The sequence below is a fragment of the Dysidea avara genome, chromosome 7, assembly GCF_963678975.1.
Source record: "Dysidea avara chromosome 7, odDysAvar1.4, whole genome shotgun sequence".
NCBI classification, from domain to species: domain Eukaryota; kingdom Metazoa; phylum Porifera; class Demospongiae; order Dictyoceratida; family Dysideidae; genus Dysidea; species Dysidea avara.
This window is the reverse complement of record NC_089278.1, coordinates 19,038,874-19,065,626: the sequence shown is the minus strand read 5'-3', so window position 1 is coordinate 19,065,626 and position 26,753 is coordinate 19,038,874. Positions and strand designations below refer to the sequence as shown.

Here is a 26,753-nt window from a genome sequence, read left to right as displayed (position 1 = left end):
TATCTTCTAAACTGTTTTATACTATGATGTTTTTTCTTGCAAATTCTCTCAGCAAAGCCTCAAAACTACTCTTCATTTTTGTTCGCATATGTAGGGAACATTCCCACTTTTCAGCTTGAAGGGATAGGCTATTCCTGGCAGTCTACAAGGCCTGCACCATTGTTTCTCAGTTGGTAAAACTTGAAGGGAAGGTAATTCACAAAGTCTATGGATAGTCACCACACCCGCATTTCAGACCTCCAAAAAGAAACCACCTCAGAGCAAAGTTTACTTTAATACAGAATTCAGTTTGCTTTTACTTCTCACTAGCAAGCTGCTTTTACCATTAACAATTTGCTCATGTGGGTGCATGTGGACAAACATACACAGCTAGATAGGTAGGTCAAGAAAAAATTCAGTAAAGCAGATGCTGAAGGCCAGATGTGGGTGTACGCCTGGTTTAATAATATTGCTAGCTAATCTAGACCCCATTTATGTAAGTATTAAAAAACTATTTGTTACTGTAGCCAGGCATGTGGGCACATAGTCAAGACTCACGGTAGTGAATCGCGAGGCCAAGAAGCACAAAGTGCGCGCCCACAAAATTAATAAACACGCGACCACTACTGTGAGTCATTTACATGAGGGATCTATTACGCAATCTTTTAAAATCCACATTGCAAAATCTCAGGCTTACTAAAAGATTCCACCTTGAAACCAGGGGCATGTAATCTTTGTATAATGAGTAACTACCACACGAAAAGTCAGGCGAATTGTTGAAGTAGTTTGTTCTATCGCCCACCCATTTACCATGCGTTAATTAAATTATTTATTCAAATGTGCATTGTTCTTTTTTTCATTTTCTTCGTCATCGCATCCCATTGAAGCGATTTTCTTTCAACTATGAAGTCGTATTGTAAAAAGGCTGCGGCTATTAGGGGCTTTTTACACAATGTATCTGTACATTTAGTTTCGCTAAAAGTTGTTTGTTAGTTTATGAGATCGCTTTTGTGCTCTTTGAAGATTCAAACTTGCCGCCATGACATCGAGGTGAGGGCGCCCGCCTCATTTCCCAAACCCAAACAGTGTGGAAGTGGGTAAGGCGAGGGGTAAGGTCATTAGCCATAGCGAGCTGGCCGATTTGATAGACACTGTGCTGTCAACTCTTGGTTTAATTGTGAGCAGTCACTGATTTGTTTTAATTTCGCCACGGTATGCCTTCACTGACTCGTCGGCGTGACCTGACTCCAGCCCATGCAGGGCCGTACATAGCTAGCTATAGCCAGCTGTTTCATACCCGCTGTAGTGATACAGTTGAAGTAATTTACTGCCACATTACCCGTGCACGTCTCTAATTCCGCCCCAGCCCTTCAGTGCCTGTGAAACTTCAGTGTTGACTTAAAAAGCCATGCAGCACCAGCGTATCACCTTTCAGTCACAGCACTTCGTAGACCCTCATGCAACCACCCACAATTATAGAAACTCTTTAATGATAGCATGATATATTGTAATAGTAAACATTTACATTATGATAATCCCATAAAAAAAAGACTACAATAGCACAAGAAGCCAGATACACTAGTGTTTGGCTATGAAGTACCACCAAGAGTTCATAATATAGTAGTGTCGTCTTGGTACCACATATTATTTTTTCTTCACCATTTGCGTGATTTGTCCATTGACCATAAACTCACCCGCCAACAGTCACAACATCAGTATCCACCCTGCATATACAGAAAGGGATACAGTATGGTACGGCACAGCTAACTAAAATCGTGTAATCATAGTCAGACTAACATGTCAACAAACACTTTCTTCCACTATTATGATTATTGTTAAAGTGAGCATCCAACATAGTCATTCCCAAGATGTATTCAGCATACTGCAGCAATCGATGACCAATTTTGGAGTATATTACTTGACTTCTTTTGTCGTTCTCACCTACATTGTTGACATAACAATATTTGTTGCTAGGAGACATATAAACTAGGAGGGACTTATGGTTATAGCATAATGGTAAACAAGTTACAACAGCAAAGGAAATTTTAATAAACTAGCAGTGATTGGATAGTTGATAGATAAAAGTAGAAGACAATTTGTAGTTTTTCCAGTCCTGATTGTTTGAGGATAAGCACATTAGCTGAAAAAAGCAAGACAGACTAAATCTCAACACAAGGTTATGATGCAAACCCATTATGCACCTACCAATGTGTTACCCTGCCACTCCCCTTGGATGTAAGTGGGGCTTTACAAGGTGAATTGACATGAAACTGCTGCTTCACTATGGGGCATTTGACAATCATTCATTAAGCACCCAAGTATTTTTTTCTACGCTGTCAAATCCCCCATGTTGCAACTGGAGCCAATGGTGGGGATTTAACACAATAGGTTTGTCCTACCATGGGGCATTTAACATTCGGTTGTGCCCACTATAGCCCTATATATGCCTGAAGGGGGGGGGTTAGTAGGGAAATATGTTGATATGTGCATTATATATAATATGGTGCATCTACTGGGGTAAGTAGACTAAGCCTGTACCTTGCGGGCCTAAGCATATTCTTCTCCTGTTTTGAAAAATAATCTTTTATTGCCTGCCCCTAACTGGAGTTTGCCTAACACCTTCAACATCACAAAAAGCTATCTAAAATGGTTAATTTAGCATTGACCATTGGAAAACTACAACACTCAACAATTATATCAGAGTATACATAACTCTATATATCTGCCCAGTTACTATATAGTAGGGTCCATGGTTGTCTCAGATCTGCTTATATTATTATCACACCAATCAATCAATGCATAGTAATTATGGTATACTGTATGTACGCATTGAGCTGAGCCCTCAAAAATATTAACTTATTAGTTTTGTAGTATTGACTTACTTGCTAATCATTCAAATGCCTGACACATTATTTATAGCCAAAGATTTCACCATACATTAGAGAAAGCCATAAAAGTATATAGCCTTATAGCCTTTCCTGAACTGTTGATGGAAGCATTTGTCTGCTCTTGACAACTTTGTTGTCATCACCAACCATCTGGTTGGTTGAAATGTTGAGAAAAAATCTTTCAATTTTAGCTGTTTTCTCACTAGGGTTCAGCTCAACTTGTTCGCGGTCTGACCCACACAGCTGCTAGAACAAGGATCTGGCCTACAAATGCATGTATGTGACTGAATTTGACAAAACCAGGCTTCGACACACAAAGCTTCGTTAGGAGATATGGTGATTTTAAGTAGTCATTGTGTAATAACTTCCCAGTGCCTACAGTTTTGCAAACAAAATTTGCACCAAGTATTCATCTATTTACTAGCTATCACTGAGTGGGTGTATGCATTTCTGATACCCAAAATTAGCCCAGTTTTGGACAGCTTTTCTTAAGTGGGTAATAATATCACAGGTAGTAGTAATAGGGTGGGAGGGTGGGGGGTGGGCTTAATATAGGGGTATAAAATGAAGCAAGAAGACGATTGGAAATAAGAGGCCAAGTTTGGGCTCTCCATGGCCCTCAAATCACTCCAAATTTACTGAGAACACTATTGGCGAGCTCTCTGTGAAGTCCCAACTCACTACACACCATTATCACAAAGCCATGGCCATTCAATGGCGCCAATCTCCCACTCGTGGCTTTGACAGAGTCGGAAGAAAGCTGCTACAGAAACCAGACTTGCCAGTCCTGAAGGAAGTACAGTGTGGAATATGATAGTGTATTAGGCCAGCAATCCATTTCTGGTAAAAAAGCAAGTTTGATTTTGTGTGTGTGGAAGCCTTGTTATGTGAAATCCGGTCACATATATAATATAATCCCAGGAAGCTACTATGGCATGGGGGATTCCTGTCTAAAATTACGACGGCAGTTATATATCCGTTTACAATGACTTATACACAAACTTACTCGGCAATTCGCTGGGAGAATACTGAGTGTGATGCGTTCAGCGCCTTCATTAGTCTTGTGCCCAGCCCCCACACAAAAAGAAAAAAAGCGGTCTGGGCACGAGACTACGCCTTCATGTCCATTCCGAGGCATACATTCAGCAACTACTCGCAGCCGATTCGCCTCCACTTGTTACGCATACAGACTAGTTATAGCACCGCTTCAGGAAGAACCATTAAGATGGTAGCCTCGACTTTGTCACTATCCCCTCTTCTTATTTTCACGTGAAACATCACGCAAACTATCACCTGAGTCCTTGAGGGAAATTTGAACAGTTTTAACGAGTTTTCTCTTAGCAAGTCACTTTTAGTAGCGCTTCTAAACACTGAACTTGAAGCTTTTGCTACTGATTTAACTAGCTAATCTGATACTGAAGCTGTTATTATGCATCAGTGTCTCCTATGTAATATAATAGCCAATCTTCAGCAACTGTATGTTCTCCATTCAACAAAAAGTAGTGATATTCTGTGCCAAAAACAGCCTAGCTGTAAAATAAGGCGAGTCCAAGAATGCACAAGTACATGTTCATGGAGTAACTACAACCAAAAGTCATGATATCAAAATCTGGCCAAGAAAGCATTTACAGTATAGGCATTCATTTTCTATATGCTTCACATTATCACATCCAGCTAGCTGTACATGTGTGCTTGCAATATAAACAAACAATACTACTGAGACAATAAAGATGATTACACTGCATTGTTACCAAAATTAATTTAACTAAAATTTACAATTGGTTTCTACTTGGCCATCTTTTTGCACTGTACATCAAAATAAAAAGATGGCCAAGTAGAAACCAATTGTAAATTTTTAGTTAAATTAATTTTGGTAACAATGCAGTGTAATCATCTTTATCGTCTCAGTAGTATTGTTTGTTTATATTGCAAGCACACATGTACAGCTAGCTGGATGTGATAATGTGAAGTATATAGAAAATGAATGCCTATACTGTAAATGCTTTCTTGGCCAGATTTTGATATCATGACTTTTGGTTGTAGTTACTCCATGAACATGTACTTGTGCATTCTTGGCCTCGCCTTTTTTTACAGCTGCGCTGTTTTTGGCACAGGTATTTACTTACTTTTCAAACTTTCATGACTTATATCATTTGTGACCTAATTTTAGAAAACCGTCAATATCTGCACATTTTTCGAAATTCATTTTATTTGTTCTTTGTTGTCTATATCTTATTTTATTTTATTAATGCTTTACAGCACAAGTGCTGAAGGTCTGTAGGACACCTGGTCCTACAGCCTGCTCAAAGACTTTAGCTACAGAAGGTGTGGACAGAGGAATGTACTGGGTAAGTTTCAGCTTCATAAGTTGAGTAGTGATAGAAATACAGCACTAGACAGCTAGATGAGCAAATAAATTGATGTACAGAAGCTATCAAGAAAATAATCTACAGGCACTTACATAAGCCATCATAACGTACTGATACAATGGCATACAGTATTAAATCTTGACTCACTGTATTCGCCATGAATTTGTGAATCCACCAAGGTATAGTATTTGTCTAAAACACACTTTCGTTTGAGAAGGAAAGTGAATTCACAGAATAACAATTGTTGGTAAATTCTTTCATTACCACACTGTAAACAAATGTCTGTGACTCAGAAACCCTTTCACATTGGAGATGAAACATGAATTTCTATGCTTCCTATGAACAGGCGAACACAGTGATGTCCAGAATTTATCTATTGAAGTGTTAATTCACCGACAAGTAAGGCATTAAAAACTTGCGTGATTTTTTTTCTGAAACTGGCATTTTAAACCATTGTTTTTTAAATTCATTATAATATTGTTACAAAAGTACTATTGTACATAGATTGACATATCTCGAGCAAAGTTGCATGTGCGAGCGAGTGCGAGCAAGTGCGGCGTTGTGCTTGGGCGGTACCATAGGTAACATGTTACCCGCTGAGCAATGCTATAAAAACATATTGAAATAAACTGGGTAAAAACTATGCATGCTACTGTACATATGTAACAATTTTATCCATGTTTCAATTGCTTCAATATGTACTGAAACAAAGCTTTAATCAATAAAAGCTATCCATCACCAGATTCTCCTGTTCATTGGGAGTAAGAAAATCTTTATTTTATGTTCATGCAGCGTATGGTACGTGAGTTATGGGTGCTTGTTTGCAATGTTCTAGAATAGAGTTTACTGTTGTCATTTAACTGTTGAATGGCCTCCTTCTTTGTCCACACTTGAGATGTATAGGAAAAACTTTATACTTTGATTGATGTGCCAGCTCATGGTGAACAGACTGAGCCAAACCCCGTCTTCTAGCTTGTTTTAGTCATGAGTTATGATTGATTAAGGTTATGGGTTACCCAGTAAATAATTTTGTAGGCGCTTTGCTTATAGTTCTGTTTTAATCGTTTTGTACAGAAGAACACACTAAAATAATATGGTATATTAACATACAAGTAATACCAAAAGTGGCAATACACTCAACAAGAGGTGCGCTTGTACAGAAATGCAGGCATTAAACAGCGAAATTGTTGAGTTTCTATTCATCAAAAACCAGGTTTCATGGGAAGCCACACCATGATATTTAGCATTAATAAGCTATTACTTAGTGATTTCTAGGTCCTCACAAACGAATCAAGTTGTTATCCAATTGTAACAGCATTGTAGTGCACTCGCGGTATTTCCGTTGCAGAACTAATCGCCATTATCCTTGAAAGATACGATAACTAACCAGCCTCTAGTCAGTTTTCCCACAAAGTCTCCATGACAGGACCTAGATAATATAACCACCCATTGAAACTGCCATAAAAAATTAGTACTAATTGGCTGACAGCTGCTCTTTTTGATGATTAATAACCACATTAAGCAGTAACGCTAAACGCTGGTTCAATCATATTGGGGGGGACTTAATTTTACACTTGACTATCTTCCGCAGTAAATTATTAACACTCACTTTGTACGATTCCTCCGCTATTATCACGTGGCTATGCAACGCTTTAAAGTTAACAACATTCTCACTAACACCTGCTCAAGTTTCGTACCAATATTGCACCATCCATTATCGTGCATCGAAAAATAATAACTTATTATTAAGCGCCTAACCCGTAGCCTTAAATGAGCACCTGTATTTTAATTGCTGTATTGTTGCTGTATAAATCAAGTTTATTCCTATTCCAACTGTCTAGCACTATAACTTCAAAACTTTTCATCACAAAAGGCTGAAACTTTAGCTGTCCACTTCTTTGTTACTTCAAATAACAGAGAAGCAATAAAATGGAATTTGAGGAATGTATGAAACAAGTGGTTTTTGCTTGGTGGGTCACATTTGGCAACTTTAACTTATACATTAATCAAGGTACTATACAAAGAAGATGCAGAGGTATTAATGATTGGGAGGAATTAAATGAGTGCTTCAGAGTAAGATTTAAGGAGCTAATTGATGAGGTATGTAAATCATTGTGTAGTGAATATTAGCCACTATTATTGCTCTTTATAGGCAAATAACATCACTATGTCTTTAAATATCCTGAATGATACTGAAAAAATCAAGGCAGTTACTGGTATTGCCACAACCCTTTCAAACTTGACTAAAACAGAGCAAGAAGAGGAAAATTTTGCAACAGAACTTGGCATAGCAGTTGATATCATCAAAACTATTAGCAAGTAAATTAACGTTATCATGTGCAATTTAAGTTTAAACACTGCTGTATATATAGTGTTACAGAAACAGTGGTTGACAGGTTACGACCGGATGACATGTTGTTTGAGGTAAATGTACATCAAGACACATGGTAGTGTGTTGTGCGGCCAAGAAATCCAGCGACCACACCAATAGTATATTGACAGGAAGAAAGAAACCACTTTTTCATGCGTTCATAGCTCCATGGCCCCTTCTCCAAAGCACACCATTTTTCTATTATAGCTGTCCGCCAGGTAGGGTATGCCACGCAGAACATTTGATGAAATTTGCAACAGCCATTTGCGAGATATGGGCAATCAAAGTTTCATTTTAATTTCTTCGTTTTTTCTTCTTATGCCATATGGGGGCTTCAATTTTTCTTTTCACACACTTTGCAAAAATTGCTATAAAATGCAAACATGTAACTTGATTGCCTCGATCTTTGGCACAAATGAAGAGCGTGTAACTGTGGATTCATGTACCAAGTTTGTTGTGAGTCTGAGGAATATCCAAGGAGTTATGAGTGTGTATTCACTAAAAAAAGATAGAACTTATGTCACGGCTACAGGGTAAACTGAGTATAGGAATAGCTTGAAAATTGGTATGTAGATAGGCTGATCATCGTAGCAGTGCCTTTTGATAGTTTGAATAGCAATATAGTTACAGTGACAAAGTTGTAAAGTAAAAACCAACCTAATGTAAACTTGTGGGATCGAGATACTCTAATAGAGCAGTCACCACGGGGTAAAAATGGTGTACAAAAATGTCAAAAAAACCCTTACTAGAGTTTGAACCAGGGACCTCCATACCCTAACACCAGTATTCTTAACCACTGAACCACTGCTACCTTGGTTAATCACCTCACTTGATTTCTGCTTTATAAACGAAATTTCTAGTTGAAATCTACTTATAATAATCAAACATTTGTAATTTCATAGATCTACCAATGGAAGTTCTAGATTGTTCTAGAACATTCTATGTATGTTCTATTAAAAGTCCTCAAAAAATGTGCACTCTATTAGAGTATTACAATAATATTGAATTAGTACAAAAAGAAGTGAAATCCACACAAAAACAGCCAAGCCGTGAAAAAATGGCGCGGCCTTAAAAAGCCTAGGTGAAAAAGTTGTGAAATCAAAGGTGGCGGCCAAGAAATGGCTGCAATGATGTTAATGATTAAAAAAATGACTGTATGCATTGTTAAAATTTATTAGCATAAACATCATTGCAGCTATTTCTTGGCCACCACCTTTAACTTTTTCACCCAGGCTTTTTAAGGCTGCACCATTTTTTTACAGAGTGGCTGTTTTTGTGTGGTATACATTATATTGTATGTTTTGCAATTTTACTTTGTACACACAGGAAACTACTTCAGTGATTGACAATCTACTTGATAACAACAACCAAAGAAATTGGCAACAACTACAACAAGTAGACAGACTTAATGTGTATTTTTTTGTTAACACTAATTTCTGTACAGACATCACCAGAAACCAGTCAATCCTTAGTTAACAGTACTGAACAATTTGGAAGACTTTTCGCAGCAACACTGAATAATGAGACAAATGAAGTTATCAAGACAAAGAAAAATATTGGTAAATGTTTTTAGTTGTGATGCTGAAATTATTATAATTAATCCTTCCAGTAATCAAGGCTTCACTAATATCCAATGATAGTGTTCAGGCAGGAGAACCTTACATGTTTCCAAGTGCAAATGATGATCTGAGTGAATTCACTGGAGGAAGCACTCAATTTACATTTCCCAATGCTGCACTAAAAGATGTTTTAGAGAAACTTCCTGAAGGTAAGTGTTTATGTTACATTTTGGGTATGTAATAATAGATGTGTATATAGTGCAAGTTATGGCATCACATTTTACATCCAGATACTAACCTTTAGTTACCGACACATACTTTCTTGTTAACTGACGTTAAAAATACTGCCAATATAGTTTCAAAAGGTTAACCAATGTTTTTTGAGATACAACATAATAAAGTGTTTTGAAACCAAACTTGTCTGTTTTTTTTTTGTCAGTACATAACAACAGAGCAAACAAATTGATGTTGTGCTACTTCTAAAAACCAGGCACCATGCAGCTAGCTAACTCATCTGGTAACTATGTAAGCCACCAGGGCTACATTTTGTATGTAACCCAGCTAGCCGAGCTACATACAAAATGTAGCCCGTGATTAATACTCAATGATTATTATGCACAACTTGGATTTTTCCATGAAAACCACTCAGAAAGAGAGTGTTTTGTTATCCTCGCTATCCTACAAGTTGAAAATGTTGGGCTAAGGTGAGAACCAGTGCTATAGCTTATTCACCAATCGTTTCTGCACATTTCCGAATATGGACCACACTCCCATCCCAAAGTTACCACTCTGCATGACGTAATGACTCTACTAGCAAGCTTACCTATCTAGGCATTTCCATAAATGATTCAATAGCATTGATTGAAACTTTAAATTCGCATAACCAAAATTCTCCATGATATCTCTAGGATTTGTCCATTCATCGTAACCGAACATAACTAGCTGCGTACCCCTCATCGAAATTTTAGGAATGCATACAGTGAACCTCAGTTATCCGAACCCTTCTTATCCAGATTCTCAGTCAACCGAACTATGAGAAATGACTGCTCTATTAGAGTAGTGACTGTTCTAATAGGGTAGTTGACAATACTGAAATTTTTAAAAATGTTCTTTATGCTTTTTAAAGGTTATTTATACACAGTTTCAGAGATATGGACTTTTCAGACTTATGGGCCACCCCTAGTCCCAAGGGATTCGGATAACTGAGGTTCCACTGTATATAGTATATCTGGTGCTTGGCTTGAATGACTGATCACCATGTACAAGCTATCAGCCTGATGATGGGGAAGTGTTACATATTAGCTGTAACATGAGGTAGCTCTCATTCCCATGTTACAACTATTACATATAATTACTATTTTAGCTTTTTTAGTTTTGCAATAATAATACATAATTAATTTATTGTAATTTCAGATTTTGTAAATCATGAAAATTTTGTAATTCTTTGATTACGTTGCTATGCACTGCTAAGGAAGCGCTTGTTAAACAAACCACTTTAAACAACATATTACATGCAGAAGTATCTTTTAAACTGTTTTATAGTTTGACTGTGTTTTTCCCTGCAAATTCTCTCAACAAAGACTCAAAGCTGCTCTTTATTTTCATATGCATAAGGAGATGTGTCCCTTTCAACTCAAAGTGATATGCTATTCCTGGTAGTCTACAAGGCCTGCACTGCTGTTTTTCAGCTGTTAAACATCTGTAAAATCTGGTAATTCACAAAGTCTGAGGAGAGTTGCCACACCCATATTTCAGACCACTGAGAAAAATCAAAAAGTTTACCTGTGCGGAAATTACATACATCACTTTTACTTCTCATGTGCAAGCCGTTTTTACCATTTAATGATTTTGCCTACATGGGTGCATATGGACAAACATAAGTGGATAGGCATGCACACACACACACACACATACACACACACACTTTTACGAGAAAACAATTTCAGTAAACCAGGTGCACGCCCGCAGCTGGCCTTTAGCCTGCTGTGGGGCATGTGGGTGTGTATCTGATTTATATAAACTACCAAAGAAGTGGTACTATTAGATGAAATGAAAGCCAAATTGTTGTGTGATTAAAATCCATGTGCACCAGTAATACACCAATTCACATTATAGTGATGCTATACATGTAATAGCACTTATGTTAAAGCAAAATGTCAGTAGAAATTGACCAATACCAATACTAGTAACATCGGTACTAATATTGATATGCAGTGGATCCTCACTAATCCAAACATCTCTGCTCTGAAGTTGACAAAGACTGCTCAGATTATATAGTGAATTAGTGAGCACTTTATACAGAACCTTGTTCAATTACTCTAATAGAACATACAATTGTTGACAAAATACTCTAATACAACAGTCACTTTTCTTCAGATTAGTAAGCATTTGGATTACTAGAGTTTGGATTTGTGAAAATCCACAATTCTGTAGTATTGGTATATATATGCACTGTAGTTATAATGTACCATGACACTTCATTTTTGAGTTTGATATAAAATGTTGATGTCATAATTTGATTTCAGTTTTATGTATGATTATAGAGTTTAGTGTTCTAAAAAGCTGTATAGTGTTCTAATCAAGGCACACGATAGTGTGTCATGCGGCCAAGTACAGCCAGTGTGGGCGCACAACAGACAAGTGTGTATTTTACAGGAACCAAGAAAATACCGTTTTCAGGCATCCATAGCTCGATAATGGCTGGATGGAAATTAACCATTTTTGCTATGACTCCCTGTGGGGTAGGGCACTTCCCATTCCAATTTTGAGGTGAATCCACCCATCCATCACTGAGATATACACCTTCAAAGTTTGTCTTATTTTCTTCGTATTTTTCTTCTTAGTCTTTTTCTTCTCCTTTTTATTCTTCTTCGTCTCGCACACTTTAGAAAAATCATAATAACTCACACATGCTTTGGTCAATTTACTTAAAATTTGGAGGGCAGTAAGAGCATAATACTGTGTTCTTTGTCTGATCTGTACCAATTTTGGTACAGATCAAACAAAGAACAAGGGAGTTATGCGCGATCTTTTTAAAAATCCATAGGTGATTTGTTGTCACGCCTCCAGGGTAAACTGCTTAAACAGAATAACTTGAAAATAGGTCTGTATATGGAGTAGCTATCATAGTGCAAACCTTTTGTGGTTTGAACAAAATCGCACTAACAGTCATGGAGTTATAACAAAAACGCCAACCATATGTAAAAATCGCATGATCGAATTTTTAGTATTACTTACGACCCTACCAGGCAGATAGCTAATGGGATCAGCTGAAAGTACGTAGAAAGGTAGAATAAATATTTTAGATTGATCTTTCAGTAGTGTATAAGGAATCAGATTGAAAACCACTGAGTTACACTACGAAAGTCAACTAGGTGTAACAAGTGTGTGATTGAGATCAAGACACACGATAGTGTCGTGCCGCCCAAGAAGCCGGCACGCCACGCCGTGAGTATATTGACCGGAAGAAAACGTCAATTTCAGACCATTGTATCTCAGTTATACCTTATCCAATTCGAACCAAATTTGCTGCAGAGTTGCCCGCCAGCTAGGGGAGTCCACATTCTAGGAAATCACTCAAGCCATTTCCGAGTTACGAGCAGCCAAAGTTTCGGTTCTTTTTCTTCGTTTTTTTCTTCTTCTTCGTGTTTTCGCACACTTGCAAAATTTGCTATAAAACGCAAACGTGTGCTCCGATCGCCTTGACATTTGGAACACAGAAAGGCAGTCCAAAGGCAAATTCTAGTATCAAATTTGGTGCAAATCTGATGAACGGTTAAGGATTTATGACCAATTATTTTCCTAAACCAAGATTGATTTGTTGTCATGCCAACAGGGTAAACCGCTTCATGGAATGAGTTGAAAATCTTTTTGTGGATAGATCAACCATTGTAGGAGTGCCTTTTGGCGGTTTGAAAGCAATCGAAATAAAGATCATGGAGATATGACATGAAACCGAAGGTGTGTAACAATTGCGCGATCGAGATTCGTGAATAAAAATACCAATAATTTTCACGCCTACTAGGCAAACAGCTTAGAGCAGTGAGCTAAAAATGAGTATATAGCTGGAATAGTCACCGTAGAAAGTCCTTGCAGTACTACAGAACAATCAGAGTACAAACTACTGAGTTATGATTCGAAAGCCAACTCCATGTAGCAAATGCGAGATCGAGATATTCTAATAGAACGGTCAACCTAATAGAGCATTCAGCTAGTTTATGACTTACCCCATTATAGATTTCTATTACACTGCAAGCTATGCTGTAGGGAGTCCAGCAGCAACCAGTTAATATTGTAGACAGTTCAGCTACAAGCAAGTCACTCTGTAGAGAGATCAGCTACCTTGTAGAGAGTTCAGCTACAAAGAAACCACCATGTAGACAGTTCAGCTGCAAACAAATCACCTGTAGAGAGTTCAGCTAGAAACAAATCACCCTGTAGAGAGATCAGCTAGAAGAGCTCACTTGTAGAGAGTTCAGCTACAAAGAAACCGCCATGTAGAGAGTTCAGCTGCAAACAAATCACCTGTAGAGAGTTCAGCTACAAACAAGACACCATGTAGAGAGATCAGCTAAAAGAAGTTACCTTGTAGAGAATTCAGCTACAAAGAAACCATCATGTAGAGAGTTCAGCTGCAAACAAATTACCCTGTACAGAGATCAGCTAGAAGAAGTTATCTTGTAGAGAGTTCAGCTACAAAGAAACCATCATGTAGAGAGTTCAGCTGCAAACAAATTACCCTGTGGAGCAATCAGCTAGAAGAAGTTACCTTGTAGAGAGTTCAGCTGCAAAGAAACCATCTTGTAGAGACTACAGCTGCAAACAAATTACCCTGTACAGAGATCAGCTAGAAGAAGTTATCTTGTAGAGAGTTCAGCTACAAAGAAACCATCATGTAGAGAGTTCAGCTGCAAACAAATTACCCTGTGGAGCAATCAGCTAGAAGAAGTTACCTTGTAGAGAGTTCAGCTGCAAAGAAACCATCTTGTAGAGAGTTCAGCTGCAAACAAATTACCCTGTACAGAGATCAGCTAGAAGAAGTTATCTTGTAGAGAGTTCAGCTACAAAGAAACCATCATGTAGAGAGTTCAGCTGCAAACAAATCACCCTGTAGAGAGTTCAGCTAGAAGAAGTCACCTTGTAGAGAGATCAGCTACAAAGAAACCGCCATGTAGAGAGTTCAGCTACAAACTAATCACCCTGTAGAGAATTCAGCTACAAACAAATCACCCTGTAGAAAAATCAGCTAGAAGAAGTTACCTTGTAGAGAGTTCAGCTACAAAGAAACCATCATGTAGAGAGTTCAGCTACAAACAAATCACCCTGTAGAGAGATCAGTTATGTAGAGAGTTCAGCTACTAAGAAACTATCATGTAGAGAGTTCAACTGCAAACAAATCACCCTTTTATCAGTAAATATATAACACAAATATTTATTACACAACTTGTTTGCAGCTGTTCTCTCTACTGGGTGACTTGAAATGTAACTGAAGTCTCTACAGGGTAATTTGCTTGTAGATGAACTCTCTACAGTGTGGTTTCTTTGTAGCTAAACTCTCCATAGTTTGATTTGTTTCTATCTGATCTCTCTACAAGGTTACTTTGTCTGGCTTATCTCTCTAAAGGGTGTTTTTTTTTTGTAGCTGAACTCTCTACAGGTCACTGGTTTCTAGCTGACCTCTCTACAGGGTGACTTGTTTGTACCTGAACTATCTGCAGGGTGATTTGTTTGTAGCTGAACTCTCTACAGGGTGATCCTTCTAGCTGATCTCTCTACAGGATGACTTGTTTCTAGCTGAACTCTCTACAGGGTGATTTGTTTGTAGCTGAATTCTCTACATTTAAAGTATTTAAAATCTTCATCTTTTTCTTCTTCCTGTGGTAAAGAAAAAAGATAGGTCAAAAAGCCCCAAAGCTGGCCAGAGGCTGGCTTTGGGGTATACAAATACAAAAAGAAGTGAAATCTAATCCAAAACAGCCAAGCTGTAAAAAAAAGAGTGCAGCCCTCAAAAAGGCTATGGTGAAAAAAGATGTGAAATCCAAAGTGGCAGCCAAGAAATGGCTGTGATGGTAGGTTAATGGTAAAACTTTTAATAATGACAATTCAGGTGAATTTTTATGGTAAAAATTTAATAACGACAATTCAGGTGAATTTTGTGCCAAGACCAAGCGGCACCAAATTCACCTGAATTGTCGTTATTAAAATTTTTACCATTAACCTACCATCACAGCCATTTCTTGGCCGCCACCTTGGATTTCACATCTTTTTTCACTATAGACTTTTTGAGGGCCACACTCTTCTTTTACAGCTTGGCTGTATTGGATTAGATACTCTAATAGAGCAGTCAGCTAAGAAGTAAACAATTACTCTCTTAAAGCATTCATCTATGTATTGTAGAGAATTTAACACTGTTATAAGCCACTCTGTATGGAGCTTAGCTAAAAAGATCATCCTGTAGAGAAAATCAGCTAGAAACAAGTCAACAAGCCACTCTGCAAAGTGTTAAACCAAATTTCCAACCACCCTGTAGAGTATTCAGCCAGACACCAGTTACCCTAAAGAGAGTTCAACTATATTTCAAGTCACCCTTTGGAGAGTTCAACTACAAACAAATCTCTCAGTAGACAGTTCAGCTAGAAACAAATCACCCTGTACAGTATTCTGTTAGAAACAAATCACCCTGTAGAGAGATCAGCTGGAAACAAGTTACCCTGCAAAGAGTTTTCATGTCACCCTGCAGAGAGATCAGCTTGAAACAAATCACTGTGTTATAGAGATCAGGTAGAAACAAGTCACCATGTAGAGAGTTCAACTATAAAAGAAGTCACCCTGTAGAGAAATCAGCTAGAAACAAGTCACCCTGTACAGAGATCAGCTACATTTCAACTCACCCTGTAGAAAGATCAGCTTGAATCAAGTCATCCCATAGAGAGATCAAAAATCAGCTACATTTAAAATCACCCTGTAGAAAGGAACATATCACCCCATAGAAAGATCAGTTAGAAACAAATCACCCTGTAGAGAGATCAGATAGAACCAAGTAGGCACCAGCCTGTTATGCTTTTAATTTTGCCTATTATGCTATGCTGCAGTGCTAAAAATTTTTGCCTATTATGCTCATAATTGTGCTCAAACTTTTTGCTACAGTTCCCATGTTTTGTTGTTACTTTCTAATGGGTAATGATAAACTTTGGCTTATGAACAACTGAAATGTACTCGTTGTGCATTAAGAATTTGGCTACATTGTAAACTATAATAACAGTCATGTCAAATGACTGCTTAATGCCATATGAATGGCATTGACTGTTCTGTTATTGCAAGTCAACCTATTTCTATGGCATGCATTTTTGCTTACAATATGACAATTATTCTGCCTATTATGCTAGCATTATGCCTGATGCTTTCAGGCACCTATCATGCTCAAAATTATGCCAGCATAATAGGCTGGTGCCTAGAACCAAGTCACCCTGTAGAGAGTTCAGCTAGAAACATGTCACCCTGTAGAGGGTTCACCTACAAGAAAACCATCCTGTTGAAAATTGAGCTATCTTGCAATTCTTTCTATAGAGTTTAGTTAGGTTATAAGTTACTCTGTGGTGAGTTCAATTACAAATCATTCATCATGTTGTCTAAGAGTACAGCTACATTGTGAGTCTCCAGGTAGAAATTTCAGCTACGTACATACACATTTCCCTGTAGAGTTTTCAGCTGCAAACATTTCAGTCTGTATTGAGTTAATGATTAATAAACACAATTGCAATAATTACTAAATAATATTGTTAAATGTGCATGTATAGCTAAACAATTTGACAATTAAAAATTTTCTTAGTAATCTTCACTCCTATAGAAAAGAAAAAGACAAGTTAAAAGAAATACCCAAAGTTAGCCATAGGCTGGCTTTAAGTATGAAATTACAAAAATAAGTGATATCTAATCAAAAACAGCCAAGCTGTAAAAAAAGGCTGTGGCCTCCAAAAAAGCCAGGGTGAAAAAGATGTGAAATCGAAGGTGGCAGCCAAGAAATAGCTGTGATGGTAGGTTAATGGCACAATTTTTGATAATGAAAATTCAGGTGAATTTGGTGCCGAATCCTAGTGAAACTTGGAGGAGGCAACATAAATTCACCTGAATTGTCGTTATTAAAATTTTTGCCATCAACCTACCATCACAGCCATTTCTTGGCCTCCACCTTGGATTTCACATCTTTTTCATCCTGGTTTTTTTGGAGGCCGCACCCTTTTTTATAGCCTGGCTGTTTTTGATTAGATAGGAATATATAGGAAGGTATGTAGCATCATTAGATTTGTAATTTTCTTTACTTGAATGCTTACTGTAGATACTAAAGGATTTCCAATTACAAGTACCATACTCAGAGATGATGCCCTTCAGTTGCCAAATCCTATTGATGAGTAAGTGAACAACCATAATTTGTGACAATATCAGAGAAAGAATTATACTGGCGAATTAAATTTAAAAAGACATTTTCCTTTTTTGTATGTGTATTTAGCTAGTTGATCTGGTAAGGAGAACTGCTTTTTCCAACTACCATGAAGGTAAATAATAAATCAAATTAAGGACCAGTTAGGGATTGCTGACCACTCTTTGATAAACTCTAATAGGACAATCAACTACTCTAATAGAGCAGTCAAAATGTTTATAAAACAGAGAAACTTAGTGCCATCTAGGGGACTAAACTCCTTGCCTTTATTCTATATGCACTGTGTATCATAATTAAGCATTCTCCTTCAACTGATTTAAAATATGCAGAAGTGTGACCACAATATTGCTCTAAGATGATCTAAATAAACAGTTATTATATACAATTACTTATGCTGCTCGAATACAGGATAGAATCATTGAAGTATGAAACACTAAGCAAAGATAAGTATTTCGGCTACTGAAAGAGTTTTATGTGACAAATAGCCATGAGTTAAAATCTCAGAATACTTAAAGTTTTCCTGAATGCCCTCAGACCCTGTGCTTCATCAAGTATTATAAGATCATGTCAGATTGAACTTCAACTATGATGTCAGATCAATGAAAAGTAGTTATAGTCCTTTCTGCAATAAGCTAAGTAACTATGTTGGTTTAAAATCATTGATTTTCTTTCCTTTTATAGATCTGCGGCAGTCTTACCAATTTCTCCCATCATTTCCATTCAAGTCCCAGTACCTTTTAACACTACTGAGAACAATCCCATTTCAGTGACATTTGCTGTGGTAAGTATATTTGACCTAATTTTGTAAAAATGAACTGTCAGTACAAAATATTATTGGACTAATAAACACTTTCAACACTAACATGTCTACAGCATGTAAGGCAACTGGGAATCTGTTTGTCTGCTTTTATAGTGTCCCAACCAGGCATGTCTACAACCTTTTAATGGCACAGGGAAAACCAGAGATGGTTGAAATAGCTTTGAAAAGATGGGTACTGTATCTAAGTTATTTGATACTATGATAACAAAGCAAACTTTGTAAATTTTGTAACCAAAGCTAGTAACCAATCCCTATCGTGTATGTGAGACTTGTAATAGAGTTAAAAAGAGAGAAAAATGTTACTTTGCACATTAGTAGCCTTAACAGGTTAAAAATGCTTGTTGTATTGTACAGGTAGCAGTGTTAGCTAGTAATTTAAAATGTATAAATACATTCTTTAATGAATCATAAATAATTATGTAGCTGCTACGTCCATGTATACTATTATAGTGTATTGTTATACATGATATTAATTTATGTTTCAACCATGGAAATTTTTGCCAACAGAAAAATGACTTAGAGATATCCAAAAGTTTAGAATTTTCTAATACTCTGCCAACCACTGTACAGTCAGTTGCAGCATCAGCAGGAGCACCACTAGAAAGGAACACTACATGTCAATTTTATGACCACAACTTGCTAGATGAAAGACTGTAAGTAACGCAATCATTAAATGTGACCTGATTTGGGAAAACTGTCAATCTACACACATCAATAGATTGTGAGATATGCGATTTTAAACATTTCAATCCAATATAGGTCAAAAGCTATGAGTTTGAAGCCAACCATAGTGTTTATTACACTTCAATCCATAGCAAGCTAGCTATTGATATAACCATGATCTTGAGCACCTTTTGTCATGATGGTATCTGTAACACAATCACGTCACCATGGGTGGTGGGTGGGTGATTGATATAATATGAACTGAAAATAGCCAAGTGGGTCATATGGTGTCTCCAGTCTATAAAATTGGGCTTTCAGGACCACCTGTGCCACTGAAAATTAAAGAAACAATATCTGGGCAGTTGTCCAAGGCTGTTCATGTCTCTAGTCTCGTATTTCAACTGGCCAGTGGCATTAGAAGGTGCCAGAGTGTTCCCAGTGGCTGGCACATGTCTCTAGAAATCCACTCATGAAAAGTAGCCTGACCAAACCAGAGGCGTGGTTGTGGTGCAGATGTGTAGAGTATTGCTGTGGCTATCCATTCATGGTGAAAAGTAAACTTCACTGGTGTGTGCGTAGATCAACACTTGTCAAAAATTTGGTCACAACTACAATACTACTGTTAATGGCCATGCAATACTTTTAACATTTAATTGGCTTGATAATACAGGTTTCAGAATGCAGATATTCTATCCAGATACTGACTTATGTCCTGTTATGTGATGTGATGTAGTTTGTGTTCATATGCCATGTAAGAAAAATCAACACAAAGAAAGTAATGCGAGTCCTTGCATGAAAATGATGCCAGTAAAAAAAAGCACAGAGAGCATATATCTATCAGAACCCTGGAAAACACATATTTTACCGTTTATTGCCACCGGATGGTAGCTGCAATGCAATCTTGAATTACCATATAGGCTAAATATTTTGAGGGGGGAAATTTTTGCTTTTTCAAGGTTTTAGGGGTTAACAGCAAAAATTTTATACTTGAAGATTTTTAGACCTCCATATATATTACATTTGAGATTGTCATAATAATTTTCTTTTACTTTGCTCAACCTTGAAAATATTCTCCCTCAGAATATTTAGGCTATACGGTATTACCGTAGAGTCGGGTTGTTAAGCGTAAGTATCTATTAAGTGCATATTATTTGTTAAGTGCATACACATTTCTTGTAATTAACCATGGATGATAAGCGCTCACGGCCAAATGCAATGATAAAGCTACACACAGCAGAAAAGCTGAAAATACTGAAAAAGTAATGTCTTCTCAAGTGCTTACGTCTCCCTTAGGAGTGCACAGCTGCACTATTGCCTGATGTAAACACCAAAGGCCTGAAGGTGAGTGCGTATTTGTGAACAGGCACCATGACCATATCCCTTAACAATAATCATGTGGGTAAATTGTTATATACCAGAGACTCATAAGCAGCAGAATTGAGACACCATAATAAACAGTCACCCTACAATGACTAACAATTGTCATGTGTAGCTACCTCTCATTGCTCTGCTGTAGTGAGAAAAGCAAACTATTGTACTGATTAAGTGGGATCCATCTGCTAAATAACATTGATGCAACAGATATGTTACATTAATAATGATAGATTAAACATAATAGTAATAATTTATTGTCCACTGTTTATATCACACACAGTAATCAAGCCGGTGGTTGGTCACAGGAAGGAGTTAAATTGGATGATGATAATTCTAATGACACAAAAGTGACTTGTCTTGCTACTCATCTGACTAGTTTTGCTGTACTTGTGAGTGTACGTGGCACAAAAGTAAAGAGATATAAATAAAAGCAATAATTATAAACATATAATTTTATTGCACTTTATAGCCAACCCCAGCTGATGATGCATTGTCGATAATTTCGTATATTGGATGTGCAATATCTCTTCTGTGTCTTTGTCTTTCCATTGTGATACTGACATATGTGTTGTTTAGGTAAGTGGTTCTTCTGTATTTACACTCAGTATTTTATGATTCATTATCATTTTGATATAGAATAAAAGATAAGAAGAATAATGTCTTCATCCATCTTAATCTGTGCATTGCACTTGCATTGGGTCTGATAGTATTTGTTTCTGGAATAGAAACTGCTACTGAATACCGAGTAAGCATTAATACATCTGTAGAATAAATTTTGTAAAATGTAATTGTAATTTTTAGGCCTCTTGTATAATTGTGGCAGTTCTTCTACAATATTTCTTCATATCTGCATTTTGTTGGATGTTATGTGAAGGAGTAATGCTCTATATGATGTTGGTAACTGTGTTTGGTAATAAGCTGAATCGTCGACGATTCTTCTTTATCTTGGGCTGGGGTGAGCACAACTACACAGAAGTAATTGTATGTGTATATTATACGATGTTACATTAGGTCCAGGAATTCCAATAGTTGCAATATCAGCTGGAATAGTTCACAGACACTATGGGACTGATGATTAGTAAGTGTGAACTATTGGTGTTTTGATTCTAATTTTGATCACTAATAGTTGCTGGATAAAATCAGAGGATGGAGCAATTGCAGCATTCATTGCACCTATTGGGGCTATGATCTTGGTAATAATACTTTACTCTGTGTAGTAAATAGTACATGACAATCAATTGCAGATAAACTGTGTGTTTCTTGGAATTACACTAAAAGTTTTATATCAAAGTACACGAAACACGATCAGTGAAAGGGCTTCTATTAATGCAGCCGCAGCAAAGTAAGTTCTATAAGTAATACGTAAACTGTGTTTCATTACTAGTGGGTACCCAGGGACCTCCTGAAGGCCATAGTAGTACTACTGCCATTACTTGGATTGACATGGATAATTGGAGTTCTGGCTGTGAATGATGACACTGTAGCATTTGCTTGGATATTTGCAATCCTGAATTCTCTACAGGTAGCTACTAATCGTTATGCGCCATGTAATAAGTTTACATAAAGTTTACAAGACATGTGTTATCTATTTGTTAAACATTTATTGTTGTAAATTATCGTGTTCTGCTGAAGTATACTTTTGTAGTTGTGCTTGTTTACAAACCTAGCTACATGCGTTACTACAAATATTTATTTCTAGGGTGTCTTTATCTTTATATTCCATGTTGTCAGGAATAAACAGGTAATTATAACTAGAGTTATAGTACAGTACTTATTGTGGTTATTCTAAGGTTGCTAAAGAATTTAGAGATCGGTACAACTTTTGGAAAGGTAGCAAACTATACACTTTCTACAGTAGAATTCGTTCTGTAAGTTCTAAGTTTATAATAAAGATTTAATCTATGTGCTTTGGATTACAGGATCGTAAAAGCACAAGTACTATTACCAGTACAATGAAGACAAGAAGTAAGTGTGGATGTGTGTACGTCTGTGTGTTGTGTGTGTTTGTATGTGTGGTATGTATGTATGCACATGTTAAGTGAACAACTGTGATAGCAGCAGCTCAGTGTTTAAGGAATTGGGTGTCCAGTATGGAAGTCCCAAGTTTAAACGCTGATAAGATTTTTTGACATTTTCATCCACATTCTTACCCTGCAGTGACTGTTCTATTAGGGTATATTGACCCCGTGATTTACAGTTGTTTGTTTTTTGCTTTGTAACTCTATAACTGTCAATGCGATTTTTGAACCACAAAAGGTTTGAGCAGTTTACCCTGTAGGCATGACAACAAGTCGGCCTTTTTTATGCAAATAATTATCTATGACTGGTTATCAGATTTGCACCAACCTTGGTACATCATTATGCTGCAATATGTTCTTAAAGTGCACCACAGTTCAAGAAAATTGACCTATACATTTGCATTTTACAAGGGTTTTTGTAAAGTGTGTGAAAGAATAATCTAAAACCCCCATGAGCTCCCTAAACGAAGAAAAAATGAAGAAGAAATTATGCCAAACTTTGAGGGCTTGTACTTTACAATTGCGTTAGGCAATCTTGCTCAAATTTGGTATGTGGGGTGCTGAAGGTAGAGGGCATTTGGAGCACAAATTTGAGAAGGGGCATGGAACTATTTATACATGAAAATAGCATTTTCTTTTTTTTCCTGATACTCACAGTGTGGTGCACCTGTTTTCTTGGCCACACGACAAACTATCATGTGTCTGATGTTGGAAACTTAACCTGTGCACAAAGGTTTGATGGTTTCCCTACTACGATTAGTGTATGTGGACAGATCATTGTGACACACTCACTACAAGATCAAGCCTTAGTACAGTGTTAGTAACATCTAGTACAGTGTTAGTTAGATCAAGCTTTAGTAACATTAGCGGCTTTGTTTGATTGCTGGTATTTCCAGCTGTCTAGCACTTTAACACCTAGTGCTGGGGGTGGTGGCAAGGGCAGTCTATCTAGCCCGGGAAAAAAAAAACAAAAAAAAAAACTTAGCAACACTACTAGATATTCTGCATTGCACAAAGTTGACTACAAAAGATTGATTGTGTGTCTGCATAAAATAGTTATATCCTACATAAATAATAAATGTACTCTTTACCAAAAGCAGGTGTCCAAAATTCTTTTGGAGATGTAATGGCTTGATTGGTTTACAAGTAAAGCGTACTATGAATGTAAAATGTCTGATATTCATTATTCATTATTTGACCAACGAAATTTACTACCCTTGACTTCTAAAAAAATTGTAAACTACAAAAATTAAACCCATTAAAATTACTACATTTAAGTTAGTTCATAAACCACATGATTCCTTCGCATGAATAGGCTTGAGATTAAAGGCTTTATACATTAGCTGCATGGATTAAAAAATAATACTCAAAAGATACCTCCCAAACACAGCTATTATCATGTTGTCCTTGCTGCTGCTGCTGTCTTATAGCTTTAAATGCCTCACAGCCTCATTTGCAACATTGTGCTTGCTAGCACACTTTTCCACTGTAACTTTTTCAACTATGCAGTACTTTCCATGCCTTTTCCTTTTCGCTGGACATACTCTTGGTTGCTGGTTTCTTTAATTAACAATAGTGCTTTGGCATGTAATTCACAGTGTATTGGCAGCTACACACAGAGAACAGTGCATGAAGCTAGGATCTGCTAAGTTCAACTGTATGAGACATGGTACAAAATTTAGCAATTAATTGACAACTTCACACTGCAAGCAAAAATGGGGTACAAAGGTATGTATTGCACAAACTGTTGTATGCCAAAAGGCACCTTGAAGCAAAGTCTCCTATGAGAAATCAAACTCATGCATACATAGCATAGCCTCAGCTGTTACTCTGTAATGTTGTCTGAAGGCATTAGTACAGTATCAGCATGTAGGTTAGTTAGTTAGTTAGTTAGTCAGTCAGTCAATTAGCAGAAAATATAAAAAATCATAATTCAAAGTCATACTGAATCCATGTTTGATTACAAGGGCTGTAATATAGGGGAATATTGCTGCTTTAGTTTTGTTGTAGAGCCTCGTATGTCTATCATAGTCCTTTTCCTTAATGCAGTTTTACACTTATGTACATGCATGTATGTGCATGAGCATACGTATATTACTCTGTCCTTGTATAGCTTCGCAAAGTGATGTTAGTCTTCGTGGTAAGAAAATATCAACCATATCTGTGGGAAGCAGTACCAGTGGTGGTGATTACTTAAGCACAACACTGGAAAGGAGACGTCCATCGAAAGAAGTGTCAGAGATTGCATTAGGTAAGTAGATGTTGCTGTACATTTCTAGAACATTAGTTAGTCACGTCTTTTATGTGCATGCAGAAGACAGTGTGTTTACTGATGAGCCAGTGAAACTGAAGACCTTTAAACGACTAGAAGAATCAATCATTGAAGAGCAAGATGCTGGTAGTGAGAAAGAGACAAATCTTAATGATGATGAAACTGAGGTCAATGAATCAACACCAGAGAGGCATGAAATAAAAGAAGAATCAACATTTAAAGTTGATATGAATGTTGATGATGATGCAGCATCGATTAAAGATCAGGATGTTGAGAATATGGATAATCAAAGCAGCATACTTGCTAAAATAAAGCCAGCTGTTTTACCACGTACCAAGAAGTAAACAACATCATGTAAATAATATCACCACATGACTGTAATTGCATTTTTGCTTGACATCCCTTTTAACAATTGCTGCAGTTAGGTACAATTAAGTATTTTATGGCTTTTGTATGTTTGTCAACACTTCACTAACCTAGATATAGTTAATTTTATTCAAGTGTGGTTGTATTGGACTTTTTACTTCACTACAGTCGTACACACATAACTGCATGTAAAAATTATATTCATCTCTCGGGAAAGGATCTACATAGGGGACTTGAAAGGTTTCCTAAAAAGATAGAGATACTCTAATAGAGCAATCAGGATAGCCAAAATATACCCTGATAGAGCATTCATATAAATATACATAAATGATGTAGAGTATTGGGTTTTTATTGGGGAAGGAATGTTTCTTCTACACCAGACATATTAGCATTATAAATGTAGACTGTGATCTGATAGGCTGCTGTAATCTGCACTTTTTTAGTCATGGAATAAGGTGCATAAGATACATCCTTGATACACTTAATTGTAGGTAGTTATATTAGAAATATAATTAAATAATACTTTTTGTAGTCATTCCATTTTTGTCAGTGGATTCATGTCTGTATGTGCAGCCCCATGCACGTACTAGCTAGCTGTTTCCCAGGTGTACATACCAAGATATGCAATGCAAATGTTAGTTGTCGTTTAATATTCTATCATCATAAGACATCTCTACACAAGTTGAATGTCAAATATCTAAAACTATAAGTTTATACTTGAATAAAAAGGAAAGCTAAACATGAGTATTGCTAGAAGTAGAAATTTCATTTCACTCCATGGTATGCAAATGTAGCTATACTATATTGAAGCCTTTTTCATACCCACGTGGTGTCAATGTTCTGCCTAGTCAGATGGGTACCCTTCTAAGTTATAGTTAAAGATTGGAATAAAAAAAAGCTCTCTGATCTGAGCATTAGTGAGTGTCCATGGTGATGAATGGAGATATTATGCACATTATGCAGATACCTCTTTGCTACATATAGGAGGTCTCTAACCATATCTCTGGAAGTATCTTAGTAATTTATGCATACCATTTTCTAATCATAAGTACAACATTAGGAACTTAATGGCTCTTTTATATCCACCCTGTGGCTAACAGTGATTTTGCTATAAGCATGCACCTCACTAAAGGACATAGCTAGATTTGAGGGTTGTGATAGATAGTCAATTCTATCATCAAAAGACAGTAGATGCTTATTACAATGTTTGTTATATGGGCGTGTTGTGGTAACAAACTCATGTTCACACTAATTTAATTGTACTGTACTGCCTGACATGGCTCCATTTAGTATGTCAACTTATTATCTTAAAGTATATGGATAAATAGTTCAAAGCCTGTGGGTGCAAGAGACACATCCTTGATACACTTAATTTTATAGCTAACTAGAAATTTAAATATTGCTTTTGTAGTTATTCCATTTTGTCAGTGGATTCATGTCCATAAAATATGTGCAGCTGTTTCCCAGGTGTACATACAAATAATTGTAGCTATAATATTATGACGTTCACATTATTGTTATTTGACAATTCATCCATGAAATATTGGCAATCTAGATCCGTTGAGGTTTGAACCAATAAATTATTCAAGGTCTTACTCTCCTCTCTCAGACCTACCTGGTGTTAACACACATTGCTG

General features: G+C 36.8%; 1 protein-coding gene across 1 annotated transcript; it reads left to right on the top strand.

The window, feature by feature from the left end:
* Positions 1 to 7,150: 7,150 nt before the first annotated feature.
* LOC136260775 (latrophilin-like protein LAT-2) lies at positions 7,151 to 25,335 on the top strand. The gene is made up of 22 exons (XM_066054641.1): positions 7,151 to 7,336; positions 7,389 to 7,555; positions 7,609 to 7,660; positions 8,934 to 9,002; positions 9,052 to 9,166; positions 9,217 to 9,375; positions 17,502 to 17,574; positions 18,285 to 18,384; positions 18,931 to 19,076; positions 20,741 to 20,870; positions 20,930 to 21,036; positions 21,097 to 21,205; positions 21,262 to 21,415; positions 21,472 to 21,538; positions 21,587 to 21,653; positions 21,705 to 21,802; positions 21,856 to 21,982; positions 22,160 to 22,201; positions 22,251 to 22,328; positions 22,380 to 22,425; positions 24,592 to 24,729; positions 24,793 to 25,335. Exons 1-22 carry the CDS (start codon positions 7,166 to 7,168, stop codon positions 25,092 to 25,094), a joined length of 2,517 nt encoding a protein of 838 aa, XP_065910713.1. The 5' UTR covers positions 7,151 to 7,165; the 3' UTR covers positions 25,095 to 25,335.
* Positions 25,336 to 26,753: the final 1,418 nt, after the last annotated feature.

Coding starts and splice junctions, on each gene's coding strand:
- LOC136260775 (XM_066054641.1), top strand. CDS start 7,166: ATGGAATTTGAGGAATGTATGAAACAAGTGGTTTTTGCTTGGTGGGTC. Junction 21,037..21,096: donor CTGACATATGTGTTGTTTAG/GTAAGTGGTTCT, acceptor ATTTTGATATAG/AATAAAAGATAAGAAGAATA. Junction 22,202..22,250: donor ATGTTGTCAGGAATAAACAG/GTAATTATAACT, acceptor GGTTATTCTAAG/GTTGCTAAAGAATTTAGAGA.